At 35.1% G+C, this 15,738-nt stretch overlaps 1 protein-coding gene across 3 annotated transcripts in view; it reads left to right on the top strand.

The window, feature by feature from the left end:
- Positions 1 to 15,738, top strand: part of LOC106151787 (NEDD4-like E3 ubiquitin-protein ligase WWP1) — a 33,144-nt gene that overhangs the window by 8,575 nt on the left and 8,831 nt on the right. For all 3 annotated transcript variants that reach the window (XM_087012239.1, XM_087012241.1, XM_087012240.1), the window contains 8 exons: positions 805 to 990; positions 2,552 to 2,699; positions 12,691 to 12,815; positions 13,228 to 13,371; positions 13,764 to 13,928; positions 14,307 to 14,505; positions 14,892 to 14,987; positions 15,350 to 15,585. In XM_087012239.1, the coding sequence (XP_086868365.1) occupies positions 939 to 990; positions 2,552 to 2,699; positions 12,691 to 12,815; positions 13,228 to 13,371; positions 13,764 to 13,928; positions 14,307 to 14,505; positions 14,892 to 14,987; positions 15,350 to 15,585 (1,165 nt within the window). In that variant the 5' untranslated portion in view covers positions 805 to 938. The remainder of the gene's footprint in view (positions 1 to 804; positions 991 to 2,551; positions 2,700 to 12,690; positions 12,816 to 13,227; positions 13,372 to 13,763; positions 13,929 to 14,306; positions 14,506 to 14,891; positions 14,988 to 15,349; positions 15,586 to 15,738) is intronic.

Raw genomic sequence — 15,738 nt, 5'->3', positions numbered from 1 at the left:
TGCTCAGGCCTTAGGTAGAGGCTTTGTCAACATTTAGAAGCTCATTTCGTAAAAATGACTTGAAGGACACTGAAATATTGAGAAAAGTACCTCATATCCTTGCTGCCACTTGATTGAAAAAAATAGTGCCAGATTGTTTTCTGAATGATTGAAACAATTGATGAATTTTTTTATTGGAATAGTCTTTATAACCATGAAAAGCACATTGCGTGTTGGTAAATCAACTTTAAGGTCAATTGATAACTGCAATGATTACAATGTATATTGTTTAACTTTTGGAATGTGTCAGAGAAATGTTGGCTATAAAGATATGTCGTGGTCTGGTGATTTACCAACTTGTTTCTGCAGTTGAACTCATACTGATAAATCAGTGTATATAGGTCAGGAAAAAAAATAACTTTCTTCTTGTGTGATTTTAGATCACCTTTTATATCAAACTGAAACAAGTTAAATGAAACCTAATGTGAACAAGCTTGAAAAAAATGCTGATCTCATTTTAAGTTGTGTTAGTTTTTTATGCCAGCCAGGCAGATCCTTTAAGGGTATCTGATAAAATGGGTTATAAATTAATGAAGACCCAAAAGAGTTTCTCATGATCAGTTTGCGCTGTAGTTCTTTCTTTCAAATATGAATAAGAGATTTAAAAAAAAAAAAACAGCAGCAAACTGGATAGTTTTTAAAGTAGGATTTGAAATCACATTTGATTTCAGATATTATTTATTCCTGCAAATAAATTTATTTAGGTATTAGTCTAAGTAATGTGTTCCTGTTATCTATGTCTTCATTATTACAACTTCATTTCAGTGTTGCCTTAAAGATCACCCATGCAGCCATGTAAGGTGCAGTAACAACAGTGTGATACCTACCCGTACCTATGTAGAGAGAAGGCAAGAAAAAACCCTAATATAACACACCAAACAAGGCAACACAACATAAGCATGGGTGACAGTGGGACAAGCAATCCCGCCTTGTCCCAGCTCTCAGTAACCAGTAAGTATTAAGTCACAAAGTGGGATAAGCTATCCTTACCTGCCTTATACCAGCTCTCAGTATCAAATGAGTATTATGTTGGCCCCATAACGTCTTAAGCTATTCTCTTATGTCCCATATCTCGGTATGAAATAATTATTCTGATGCCCCCAAAGTGGGACGAGCTATCCCACCTTGTCCTATCCTCATTATCAAAAAATGTGCTTTTCTGAAAACAGACATGCTGAAAACTATTCAGAAAGGTTGGACATTTGGACCGGCAGCAATGAAAAATTTGCGGGACCGAATAGATTTTTGTCGGACCAAAAATCACCCTATTCATTTGAAACAGATATTAGGGTAGCTTACTTTGTTTGTGAATGTGATAGGTTTGAAATGGAAGGGAAAAAACGCTTTGGGTCTTATATAATTTTATTAGTAAAGTATGTCGAATGATGACTGTAAATTCAAAATTGCAGCTCTTAAAACTCGTCTGTCCTTTGGACTGACCAAGTCCAATTTTTTACCGGTCCAGACAAATTTTGCCAGTCATGACCGATCGGACCGACAGTTTCAGCATGTCTGGAAAATTGAACTAGCCAACCTGTACTCAGAATTGGTGAGTTAAAATGCCTTTTTCAGCCTACAAATGTTTTCATCCAGATCATATTTTCTGTGCATAAAATACTCTTATTTTTCCAAGAAAGCACATTTCTATTATTCTGCACTTGGTATACCTGCACTTTTGTAAGGTTACCAGCCTAAAGCACAACTGGGGATTCTCTTTTATAATGTTTTCCAAGAATCAGTTTTTTAGCATTAGACCATTGTTCATTGCAGTCAGTCATTGTTCATTGCAGAAGTTTTGAAGACCTTAAATGTTTAAAGATGCATACAAAGTCAATTTTTTGTCACAAAAACCAACCAAATGCCAGCATATAGTTTCAAGTAGTATAACTAAGAGAATTACCAAAAGGCATTGTATAATTTTACCCGAAAATGATGTTTGAACAGATTTTTCTGCTGGCATTCTAAGCTGTATGTCAATGGGGCAGGAAAGTAGGTCACGGAAGTAGGTTAAATTTACAACCATAAATTTAAAGAAAGGAGCAGTCTAAAGGTCTTTTATGGCTGATCGAGTGATCTGTTCAGTTTATCCCTTGGCATGTCGAATTTATTTGAGTCATATAAGAATCTAGTAGAAGTGGTTTACATGTGTTACTGGGAATCCACTATCCACCGATGCTCGGTTCGTATGTACCTTTAATCTTCCTTGAAATGATTAAATGCTGAAGTGCCATAATGTTACCAGTTTTTGAATGATGAGGGAAAAGCTGATATTCATTGTTATTGAATATTATTCCTGATAAGATGGTGACCCATTTAAATTTGAGAGACATACTTCTTTTATTAGACAAGTAGATTTGAATTACCAGAAATATATTTTGTGTGCCTAGACTTTAATTTGTTGTTGCAGTTGAATTTAGAAGTTACATGATTGCTGTAACAAATTTTTCATAGTATGTTTGCCATGTCACGTTCATAGTGCAGATAAAGAAACATGAATAAATATGTTTTTCAGTTGCCAAGGCCGACCTTCAGAGTGCAGGCGGACTGTTCTCTTCTAAACCTGACCCTTACCTAGAATTAAGTATAGATGGCACTCCACCAAGAAAGACCGAAGTGTTAAAGAAAACCTCCAATCCAACTTGGGATGAGCATTTTACTGTGTAAGTACAAGGTTATCAGTGTATTATCTTGCCTCGCTTAGAATTTAATGGAGCAGTTGAAGTGTATTGAGGTCATGGTTGCAATCAGAATAAGATAAACTGGAGATAGACTGGCTGATGCCATGATGTCACTAGATGTCCCATTTACTTGGGGAACGGGGTGTACACCTTAGACATGGAGAGAAGCTTATATTATCATGGACAAATACTTGATGAAATGTGCTTAAATACAAATGTTCTTTGTTTTCTTTTCTTTTTATGTACAGACACAGATGTGTCTGTACATATAGCCATCATCTGCGTCTGTCGTCGCCGTCGCCGTCGTCGCCGTGCACTTTTACCGATAACACGATAAGTGGAAAACTGTTTTTTCTTTTGGCTTGAAACTTACAGAACTGATGAATATTCATAATACGCAGGTCAAGTTCGAAAATCAGCATGATCGGGTCACTTATAGGGAATTTATGCTGTTTTTTCACTTTTTTCAGCATATATGCAGCACCGATAACACGATAAGTGGAAAACCATTTTACCTTTTGGCTTGAAACTTACAGAACTGATGAATATTCATAATACGCAGGTCAAGTTCGAAAATCAGCATGATCGGGTCACTTATAGGGAATTTATGCTGTTTTTTCACTTTTTTCAGCATATATACAGCACCGATAACACGATAAGTGGAAAACCATTTTACTTTTTGGCTTGAAACTTACAGATCTGATGAATATTTATAATACGCAGGTCAAGTTCGAAAATCAGCGTGATTGGGTCATTTTTAGTGAATTTAGGCTATTTTTTCTCTTTTTTCAGCATATATGCAGCACCGATAACACCATAAATGGAAAACCATTTTACTTTTTGGCTTAAAACTTACAGAACTGATGAATATTCATAATACGCAGGTAAAGTTCGAAAATCAGCATGATCGGGCCATTTTTAGGGAAGTTATGCTGTTTTTTCACTTCTTTCAACATATATGCAATGCTAATAACACAATATAAGAAAAACAGATAGGCCAATTGTCATTATACTCACAGGAGTAGTCAAACTAACTAAAACGCAGGTTGAGTTCCAAAATCAGCATAATCGGGCCATTCTTTTAGAAGTTATGCTGTTTTTTCTTATTTCCTCAGATTCAATTGTTAGGTATGTTAACAGTCTCATTAGTGAACTAATAAGATACGTAAAAGTGTTTGTTTGACATTTCCTGCATCTTTATAACATTGTTAGTTGATTATGTAAAAATGATGGTAAACTTGTTATTGTGTATTATGTTATAAAGTGTCAAAAATGGAAATGAACAAATATCATTGCAGTTTGTCAGATTCAATCATCTACTATATTCATTATCTCAGAATGGAGGAAATTGAACATTTAACACTGTTCTATTGATATTTTTCCCATCTCATCAATTTTCTTAGTTGATCATATACAAATGGTAGAAAACTGTTTATTTTGTTTTATGTTAAAAAAGTGTTTTAAAAATGGAAGTAAACCCATTGCAGAACAGTGCTGTCTTGTTTCAGCATATATGCAGCACCGATAACACGATAAGTGGAAAACCATTTTACTTTTTCCCTTGAAACTTACAAAACTGATGAATATTCATAATATGCAGGTCAAGTTCGAAAATCAGCATGATCAGGTCATTTTTAGGAAAATTATGCTGTTTTTCACTTTTTTCACCATATATGCAACACTGATAACATGATAAGTGAAAAATCATTTTACCTTTTGGCTTGAAACTTGCAGAACTAATGAATATTCATATTACGCAGGTCAAGTTCCAAAATCAGCATGATCGGGTCATTTTTAGGGTAGTTATGCTGTTTTTTCACTTTTTTCAGCATGTATGCAACACCTTTGTGCTATATGACGGTACTGTATGGATAGCAGTCTTTAAAATTGTCCCTTGGGTGATCACTAATTAAATTAAGGTCTATAAAGTTACTTGCCTACTCATTAATTTTCAATTGGCCATTAAATGAGATTACATAAAACACTCCTTGAGATTTCCCTGTAAAGTCCCATAGGTTTAGCTCTCTTAACTGTGTCACAAAATTAGGATTTGGTGATAATTGTGCAGATAAATGGTGTTTAAGATTGCAAATAATTTACAACAAAAAGAATGTGTTATGCCAACATGCTATAGATGCATAACAGTGCTTTATTTTTCTCAAACTTGGTGGGGTTATTAATATCAAGTTAATACAGCTAGATTAAAAGTTTGAATAGCAGCTTTATTGGAATTTTTTACGTTTTATTAAAAAATTTTTTAAAATCATTTTTCAAACACTAGCATCTTCAAGATGTGATTTTATACTCCCATCCACCAGAAGTGCTGTGCATTTTCTGTATTTTTGTATATAATTGTTATTTCTTCAGATTTAATTCTTAGGCATGTTAACAGTCTCATTATGGAACTAATAAGATATGTAAAAGTGTTGTTTTGACATTTTCTGCTTCTTAACAATATTGTTTGTTGATTATATAAAAATGACGGTAAACCTGTTATAATATTGTGCATTGTGTAATAAAGTATCATAAATGGAAAGGAACTCATCATTGCAGTTTGTCAGATTTAATCATTCACTATGTTCAGCATCTGCAAATGGAGCAAATTGGACATTGAAAATTGTTCTATTGATATTTTTCCTATGTCAACAATTTTCCTAGTTGAACATTTAAAAATGACAGTTTATTGATCATTTTGTTATGTACAGACACAGATGTGTCTGTACATATTGCCATCACCTGCGTCTGTCGTCGCCGTCGCCGTCGCCGATCATGTCGCCGTCGCCGTCGCCGTGCACTTTCAGCGTTAACACCATAAGTGGAAGACAGTTTTACTTTTTGGCTTTATATTTACAGAGCTGACTAATATTCATAAAACGCAGGTCAAGTTCGAAAATCAGCATGATCGGGCCATTATTGTAGAATTTATGCTGTTTTTTCACTTTTTAGCATATATGCAACACTGTTAACACATTTCAAGGAAAACCGATAGGCCTGTTGTCATGAAACTCACAGGAGTAATCAGTCTTACTGAAACGCAGATCAAGTTCGAAAATCGGCATGATCGGGCCACTATTTTAGTAGTTATGCTGTTTTTTCACTTTTCAGCATATATGCAACACTGTTAACACATTTCAAGGAAAACCGATAGACCTGTTGTCATGAAACTCACAGGAGTAATCAATCTTACTAAAACGCAGGTCAAGTTCGAAAATCGGCATGATCGGGCCACTATTTTAGTAGTTATGCGGTTTTTTCATTTTTCAGCATATATGCAACACTGTAAACACAATATAAGAAAAACAGACGGGCCAATTGTCATGAAAGTCACAGGAGTGGTCAATTTTACTAAAATGCAGGTTGAGTTCGTAAATCAGCATAATCTTGCCATTATTTTAGAAGGTATGCTGTTTTTTCACATTTCCTCAGATTCAATTTTTAGGCATGTTAACAGTCTCATTTTTAAACTAATAAGATACGTGAAAGTGTTTGTTTGACATTTCCTGCATCTTTACAACATTGTTAGTTGATTTTGTAAAAATGATGGTAAACATGTTATTGTGTATTGTGTAATAAAGTTTCAAAAATGGAAATAAACTCATATCATTGCAATTTGTCAGATTCAATCATTCACTATGTTCATAATCTCAGAATGGAAGAAATTGGACATTTAACACTGCTCTATTGATACTTTTCCCATCTCATCAATTTTCTTAGTTGATCATATAAAAATGGCAGTAAACTGTTAATTTTGTTTTATGTTAAAAATTGTTAAAAATGGGGAAAAAAACATTTCAGAACAGTGCTGTCTTGTTTACATTTTGGCATTTTCAAGTTGTGACTTTGAAGTTCCATGGGCCTGAAGACCTTTGCTAGTCACATTTTCTGAATATCCATGATACTAATATTTTATTATTAAAAATTGATGGTCATTATGCTGTTAAACATTATGTAATATTGCATCAAAATTTGAAAAAAACCTATTTTGGGCACTGCTCCCATGATTACCTTTTAAGAAAAACCATGTCACTTACTGTTCTCAAACTTACAGGAAAGAAACATGGGACTAAAATACAGCTTCAGTAGGCAATGCAATCTGCCAGATAAACAGTTTTTTGTGAAAATTTAATTTTTCACATATTGGCATTTTCAAGGTGTGACTTTGAAGTTCCACAGGCTTGAAGACCCAGGCTAGTCACATTTTCTGAAAATCCATGATACATATATTTTGTTATTAAAAATTGATTGTCATTATGCTGTTAACCATTATGTAATATTGCATCAGAATAGAAGAAAACACAATTTTGGGTGCTGCTGCCATGATGACCATTATGGGAAAACCATGTTACTTATGATTGCCAAACTTTCAAAAAAGAAATACAGGACTAAAATGCAGCTTAAGTTGGAAAAGCAGTCTAATTGACTTCTTTTTCTGGAAGTTTTACATTTTCAAAGTGTGAACTTGAACTCCCATGGGCCTGAAGCCTTATGCTTGTTTCACATTTTACTTACATTGGTATTACCTGTTGAGCATAATTAAAATTTGAAGTTGAATTTGCAGTTTAACATAATGTACTTTTGCATCAGAATTGACAATAGCCTATTTTGTTATTTCCTGCTTTTTGTCTGTACATTTGACAGCTTTGCTGCCTTGTTTTAAAAAAGGTGTTGAAAATGGAAAGAAAATCATTTCAGTACAGTTATCTCTTGTTTACATTTTGGCATTTTGAAAGTGTGACTCTGAACTTCCATGGCCTTGAAGACCTTCCCAAATCACATTTTCTGAATATTCATGATACTTTTATTTTTTTATAAAAAATTTGATGGTCATTATGCTGTTAAGTATTATGTTTTATTGCATGAAAGTTGAAGAAAACCCTATTTTGGACACTGCTGCCAGGATAGCGATGAAGGGAAAACCATGTTACTTACGATACTGAAACTTAGTGAAAAGTTTCATAAGACAGAAGTGCGCAGCTTGTGTTTGAAAACCAGTGTGATTGTTTTCTGTTTTGGAGGCAATGCAGGTTTATAGAGTGCTATACTGGCATTTTCAAGTTGTGACTTATCACTCCCATCTGCCAGGAGCCCTGTACTCTTACTTTGTAACATTTTCTGTATTTTGTTAAGTTACAAGAATGATTCTTAGGATTGACATACAGCAAAAAAAAAAAAAAAAAAAAAATAATAATAATAATAATTATATATATATATATATATATATATATATATATATATATATATTTTTTTTTTTTAATGAGTTTAAGCAATTTTTTTTGTGTGTGTAATTTTCACTGTACCTCATTCTGGCATTTCCAAAGTTTAACTCTTAATTATCAGCCTGACACCTTAGGGACTATTTCCAGACCCTATCACGCTAACTGTGGATCGATCTATCTCCATGGGAATTCTCGCTAAATTGCAATCAATGTAAGTGGCTTAGTTGTCTGTCACGCCTACTGAAACTGGCATGCCAGAATCCTGAGACTCTCAAACTGAAAGCAATTTAGTGAGAAACCCCTTGGAGTTGGATTGATCCTGTTAGATTGATCTAGGTATGGGAACTTAGTCTAATGCTTGATACACATTTTACTTTCATCCTAATCCAATGTTATGCAGAATAAGAATTTGATGTTGGCTATGCAGTTACAGTAAGCATAATACATTAGTTCATCAGAATTGACAGTATCCTATTTCCTGCATTTTTAGTACCACCAGCGTGTACGCTGGCGGTACTCATGGTTTTAGTCCCGACCCGTCTCGTACGGCTCCGCCGGCTCCTGCGGCTCCTGCGGCTCCGCCGGCTCCTGCAGCTCCGCCGGCTCCGCGTACTGGCGCCGGATACAAGTCACCGTTACCGCTTCTCCTCCTAGACTGCAAGGACCCATGTCCCCATCTCTTGGATTTAGGTCACCTATAATCTCAACTTGAACCCCCTGGTCTTTTTGTCTCAGTCAGTGCATTGGCCTGGGCATGACGCTCGTTGAAACACACCCTTGTCAAAATTTTTGAAAATTCAATGCCAAATATCTCCCAAATCGAAGGAATTATGGGAAAAATTACTACAGAAGCCTGCCCAAAAGTCATATGGGAAGATTCCAAATATGCCCTTGGATTTGACTTTTGACCTTTCTTTCAAGGTCAAACGGGCCAAAATTTTCTAAAAATCTTAATTTTTTGCGAAAAATTTTTTATTTCTGCTGATTTTCAGAAACTACACAGATCTAACCTATAATATTATGGGTAGTTGTTACCCTTTGGGTCATCTTTCATCTTTTTGAGTTTGGGGTCAATCGGTGCATTTTTATGGGAGTAGCGGCCATTAGATGCCGAAACTGAAAACTTTCTCTAATTCTGGTACTGTTAATGCTAGAGACCTCTTGTTTTTTGCATTTTGTAGAGCTTATCAAGTGCAACACAGAAGGTGGTGTCCATCTTTCCTTTTTCGCTTCGGCTTAGGCATTGCATTATGTCAAAAAGTTCAATATCCGATATTCATTGGTGAAAATAAAATGTGAAATACTCCAAAATTAGCTGAGATACACCCATAGTTACTATTGAACTTGAATAGGAAGTCGTATACTGGTAATCTGACTGTGACCTTGAAATCGACCTTTGACCTACTTTTCATGATGAACTGCACTCTGCAAGTTTTCTGATCTTTATATCTCCAAAACTGGCAAAGATTCGTCCATAGGTACCATTGAACTGGAATAGGAAGTCATATACTGGCAATTTACTGTGATCCTGAAATTGACCTTTGACCTAATTTTCACCATGAACTTAACTTTGCAAATTTTCCAGACCTTATATCTCTAAAACTATCAGAGATACACCCATAGCTACTGTTGAACTTGAGTAGGAAGTCATATACTGGCAATCTTACTGTGACCTTGAAATAGACCTTTGACCTACTTTTCACCATGAATTGAACCTTGCAAATTTTGTCACCCTTATATCTCAGAAAACTGACAGAGGTAGGCTCATAGTTGCTATTGAACTTAAATAGGAAAGCATATACTGGCAATCTAACTGTGGCCTTGAAATTGACCTTTGACTTACTTTTTATGATGAACTGTACTTTGCATGTTTTGTGGCATTTATATCTCCAAAATTGGCAAAGTTAGTTACTATTGAACTTGAATAGGAAGTCTTATACTGTGACCTTGAAATTGACCTTTGACCTTCTTTTCCACCATGAACTAAACTTTGCATATTTTCTTGCCCCTCATATCTTTGAAACTAGCAGAGATATGCCCAGTGTTGCCCCTTGGTTTTCTTTTTTATCAGCAAATATGCAACACTGATAATACATTTCGAGGAAAACCAATACGCCTTTTGTCTAGAAAAGCACAGGAGTGATCAATGTGAGGAAAATACAGGTCAATTCGAAAAATTGATAGGACCATTTTTACAGTTATTTTTTTATTTATTTTTAATTTAATTTTATTTATTATTATTATTTTTTTTTTTTTTTGATTTCTTTTTCTTTTTTTTTGGGGGGGGGGGGGATATTTTGAGAATTCTTGGTTGTTGCATTTTATGGAGCTTGTCAAGCACAGGACTGGTAGTGGTGTCCCTTTTTTTTTTTGGTTTTCCATACGAATGAGCTTACTCGAGCTGGTGGTACAATATCCAGAGGCGGTATCGCCTCTCTGATCCTCTAGTTATTTTCTGGTTTTTGTCTGTACATTTGACAGCTTTGCTGCCTTGTTTTTCTCTTGCAAATGTTCCTTTATCTCTCGTGGGGTTTTATATTAACTTTTTGGGGTAGAAGATAATTTTCTTTTTCAACGTTGTCTTTTTAACCTAAGTAGGTATCAATACACTTCTAAAAACATTATGTAGCTGCAGAAAAAGACTGCAGAATGGTATTGCGAAAATGCCATCAGAGGGGCTTTTGTACAGTTTGTTCCTGCATAGAGGAGTCATAACTTAAAAAATTTGGAATACCATTTTGTAAAATAGATAATATAACTGGTAGTGGTACACATGATAAAAATACAAGGAAAAACAAAATTTTGAGGATATGATGTTCAAAAGATCTGTATTAGTTGAGCCCGTTCCATAAGTTATTCTAGATGTGAACATGACATTCAAATTTATATTTCCAATAGATGTAATGATGAAAATTACTAGCACAGATTGATTAGAAAATCAGAATATATCAGAAAATGTTGGCAGTTTTATTGTAGTCAGCAATTCAAGTTATATTCAAAAGCCATAATAGTCCATAGTATAAAAATGGTTATGTTCACTGTTTATTTCACTAAGGTATGGTCTGTTTATGGAAACCTTCCATTGCACATTAAAATTCCATTAACCTCAAGATTGCTGCAGCACATTCTGCTTGTAATCTGGGAATATTTTCACATCAGGGTACTAAAAATATTCCCAGGGGGTAGAACCACTGGCTACATGGTTAAAAGAAATACTGTATGCACTAGACCAAGATAGTATTGATTGCATTCAAGGCAGTGGATGCACCACAAGTGTCCAAGGGATGAATGTTTGACAACAATTATGAGGAATGGAGAAATGGTTAATATGCAGGGATTTAAGAAAAAATCAGTTTTAATCAGTCATTTGAAACCATGTACTGATTCAAAATTTAAAAAACAGAAGAAAAGGATTGATATCCTGAAGATTTAAAAAAAATTCATAATTTTATTTTGCTTTATTGCCAATATCCAGTCAAGCTCCTAATGCATCTTGAGTCTAGTGTAGATGCACTCATTGATGTTTGTGAGAGTTTCACTCCTTGGGGACAATGTATACATCATTGATGTGATGTGTATGAATCTAGAGTGAAATATATGAAACAAGCCACTCTCAGATCAACATTTCCCAATCAATAATGCAGCATAGAAAGATGAAACACTAAAAACAAGGGGCCCAGTTCACATCGGGACCTAGTTCACATTGGGGCTTACTTAACTCAAATCGACTTACTGACATCACAAGACAACCAGATGGCTAACAATAACATTTCAGATTCCTGTTCTCAATGGGGATCCTATGTTGTCTGTTTGTATGATGTAAATAAGCCTGTCACTATTTTGGTCCTGATGTGTAGTCATCTTTCTAAAAAAATTAGCTCAGACTAATGGTTCCGACAGAAGTCTTATGATGAAAATTCATGTGGAGTCAGTGATCTCATGACAGTTAATAGACATTATCATATCAATCTGGCAAGTTGAAACATTCATGAAGGCTCGTCTATAAGAATGAGAAATGGTTTTATTGAAAAAATTATAGTAATTACTAGATTATGATACTTAGATGAAGTACTATTAAATTCATAAGACTGGAAAAGTGATATTTGATGATCAGATCTGACCTGAACAAAGTGGAGTAAGAATTCAACATCTCTGTATGATGATGGTAATATTGTATGTATGCCAATTATTAGGAACTTGTTTATTTGTTTATTTATTTATTTATTTATTTATTTGCTGTATATCAGTATCATTTTTCTAAGAAATATATATGGAAATAATGATCACTATTCAGTTAAGAGAGAAACTCCAATTACACCATGACAGAGGGTAAGAACAAAAGCTCCAGAAGTGGTTGTAGAGTGGATACACACTCATCACCCATGTATAAAAGTTAATGAGCTGTCATATAAGTCAGATGCACCACTGTTCAGCAAAACCTCCGTCACATCCTCTCTACTTAACACTGTCACCCCTGCAATATATGCCTCGAACACCTCGACTGTCTGCAAGGTATTCATTGTGAGAGAGTCGCAGTGTATTATTTGATTTACATACCAAGAGAAAAAAACTTGCATTTCAACGATAAATACCCCTAAATCCGAATGAATGGTATACTGCCATGGCCTCATAAAATCTTTATTTATTTATATCAAATACTTCTGTATACACAATATACACCTTGCTGACTCTTGATGTATCTAATTACTCAGCATTTTCTCACTGGAGTTGATCCAATATTTGTCTCTCCCCCACAGACTGGTGACTCCATATTCCAAGCTGGACTTCAGGGTAATGAACAAGTGTACCATGAGAGCAGACACCCTCCTGGGCAATGCCACCTTAGACTTACACTCCCTCCTCACTAAACAAAATGGGAAATGTAAGTAGGCCTGTTGTGAATCACTAGCACACTCCTTATGCTTTCATAAATTGTACTGGAGTATTCATTTAAAAGACTGTACTTGTTAATAATGGTCACATAAATAGAAAATATGAGCAGAACTTTATGAGGTCTATACATGTTAAGTGTTCATGTTAATACAAGATATGCAGTGTCGGAGTATGGTGAACATAAGCTTTTTTTACAACTTTCACTTTGAACTTTCATTTAGAAGTGTTGGGGATTTGAATTGATGATTTTATTCCTTTTATGCTGGCCCTTGAAAACAAATTTATATTTTTATCCAATTAGGTTGATAAATAAACCTTTGAGACTTTGTGATAAATCAGTGAATAAGGTATGACTTTTGATTTGCATTTAACAAACAATATTTTTTTTCATGTATCTCCAGTTCGTAAATATAACCATAAAATTCAGTTGAAGAATGAAGCCAGGGGCACAGCACAGAATGCTGGTTACGTCTTTGTAACCTTGGATGGACTGAATATTAAAATGGAAGATTACCCACCCAAGGTAGCAAATGGTGTGACAAATGGTAAGATTATTAATATGTATTAATCAATTGATATGTTATTTTTTGGGGGTTTGTTTTGTTTGATAGTACATTCTAAAAGAAATTGTTTCAAATATCACACATTTTTTAACTTAAAAAAGAATACTGAGTAAAATTGATATTTGAAATATATTAAGAAAAACATTGAAGACATGAAATTACATTCCAAGATCTATAGCACCTTTTCTTAGATGTTGTTAAAAATATGATCAAATGCATGGAAGAAGTATCTCTAAAGTTGAACTTGAACAATATTTTCCTAGATTTTTATCTCAGGCTAAGTGAAATAGGATGTAAGTATTTATCTAGTAGTCATAATGATACAAAATTCCATGGTGTTTCTTTGTGAAATAAGTCAGTATGTTTTGTCACAGGTCCCACATCTAATGCAGCTGGGGAAAGTTCTAACAATTCAAGTAGCAGGAACAGCAGACAGACAACCACCTCCAACAACAGGGCCTCCCAGAACAGGAGCTCCTCAAATGCCACGGGCACATCATCATCTTCTTCTAGGACTAATGCCACTACCACTAACACAAGTATGTATCCTCCTCTCCTGAGGCCTGTTTTCTGAAAAATACTTGAGTTGAAAATAAGTAAGAACAAAGACTGCATGGAATTTGAGTTGCATTTTAAATCAGACGTACAACATAATTACATATCTCCTAGAACATCAGTCCCTTTGACAATAATAATTTTAAGACAGTGGGACTTCATTGATTTTGTGTCTTGTGCACAATGTGGGCTTTGTGCTTTGGGGCAGAAGGTATTGGAATTAAAACATTTAACTTCACCCTTTGAGAATTTATTGTTGCAATCACAGTCTGTCCATTGTACTGAGTCCACTGTGGGAAGAATTAATTGTATGAGGCTGACCTAAGACTTACATAGCTGATGTATATGACTTCCCTCCACAGCCACCACTCCAAGTAGGAACAGTAGCAGCAATGCACTCACAGAAAGTGGGGCGCCAGGAGGGTCTGGGACACCAGGGGGGTCTGGAGGGCCAGCCACAGGGACACCGCCAGCAGCACCAAATACCACTACACCATCAGCGGCAGGGTCTCGGACTCATCCACAACAGAACTTGCCAGGGGAGGAACCTTTACCTTCTGGGTAGGAAAATGCTGCAGCTTATTATTACTAGTGGTTTTAAGTAAGACAAATGTTTGTTTTATTTATTACTAATTGAAATTTGGCATGCAGATAACAGTGAAGTTTTTACTGTGCTGTTGAAATGAGAAAATCTGTTTTGATGTTTTCAGCTTTACATTTGGTTTTGAATTATCATAACAAAAGTGATTTTTTTGGAATGTCTGAGATCTATTTCTAGTCGTACAATGGCTGTCACCAGATGATTACCATGACAGTAAAAATTTCCAGAAATAGATGCAAAAAAACATTGTCTCCACTTGACGTCTAACAATCCTCATTAACTTATTCAAAAGAAGACAAAGCAATGATAGTGTGAATAGAACATGAATGATTTTCCATTTCCGTAGCTGGGAGAGAAGAATAGATGCTCAACAGCGGCCATACTATGTAGATCACAATACAAGGACGACCACATGGGAGAGACCCACCCCGCTACCACCAGGGTAAGCTGGTCGTTTGATAAAAATGTGGAGACAGCATTGTTGCCATAGTTACTAATCAATATTGTAATGAGTGATGTTATATAATTTCTCTTGTATCTTAAATAAATGCCTAAATCTGGACTGCAGAAAACTTCCATGCTTAAGGTTCAAACTTAACATGTCGGTGTTATAAGGATTGATGCTATTTCTCATAAGTGTGACTTAAAATCTCCATGTTCATACTTTTACATTATTTAAATGGTTGCTAAGATGCAAGAGTTTTGTGGAGTAACATTTTAAAATAACTTTTTTTTCCTATGTTTTATATTTGACATGTTTATGACTGCGAAGAATGTGACATGTCTCCTTTTCATTTCCTGTAGTTGGGAGAGAAGAGTTGACCCAAGAGGGCGTGTCTATTACGTTGATCACACAACTCGCACCACGACGTGGCAAAGGCCCAATCAGGACATGGTGAGCAACATCAACTCCTGGCGCAACTGGCGCCAGAACCAGGCAGCGCAGGCCTGGGATCAAATGCAGCACCGCTTCCTGGTCCCTCAAAACCCTGCTCTGAATCCAGAGAACGACCCCCTTGGACCACTGCCTGAGGGCTGGGGTTAGTGAACCTTTAATTTATTTTAACTTATTAAAAATTATAATCATTATTTATAGAAAACTTGATATATATAAAGATGAAGTATTACTCCTCAAAATTCTTTTAAAGAAATAAAATTTATTCATGTTTACTTTAATGTACCTCTTTATGTTA

This window comes from Lingula anatina, chromosome 4, assembly GCF_051362555.1.
Source record: "Lingula anatina isolate TDL-2025a chromosome 4, LinAna3.0, whole genome shotgun sequence".
In the NCBI taxonomy this organism is placed as follows: Eukaryota; Metazoa; Brachiopoda; class Lingulata; order Lingulida; family Lingulidae; genus Lingula; species Lingula anatina.
Note: the sequence above shows the minus strand (reverse complement) of the source record. Positions and strands in the feature narration are given on the sequence as shown.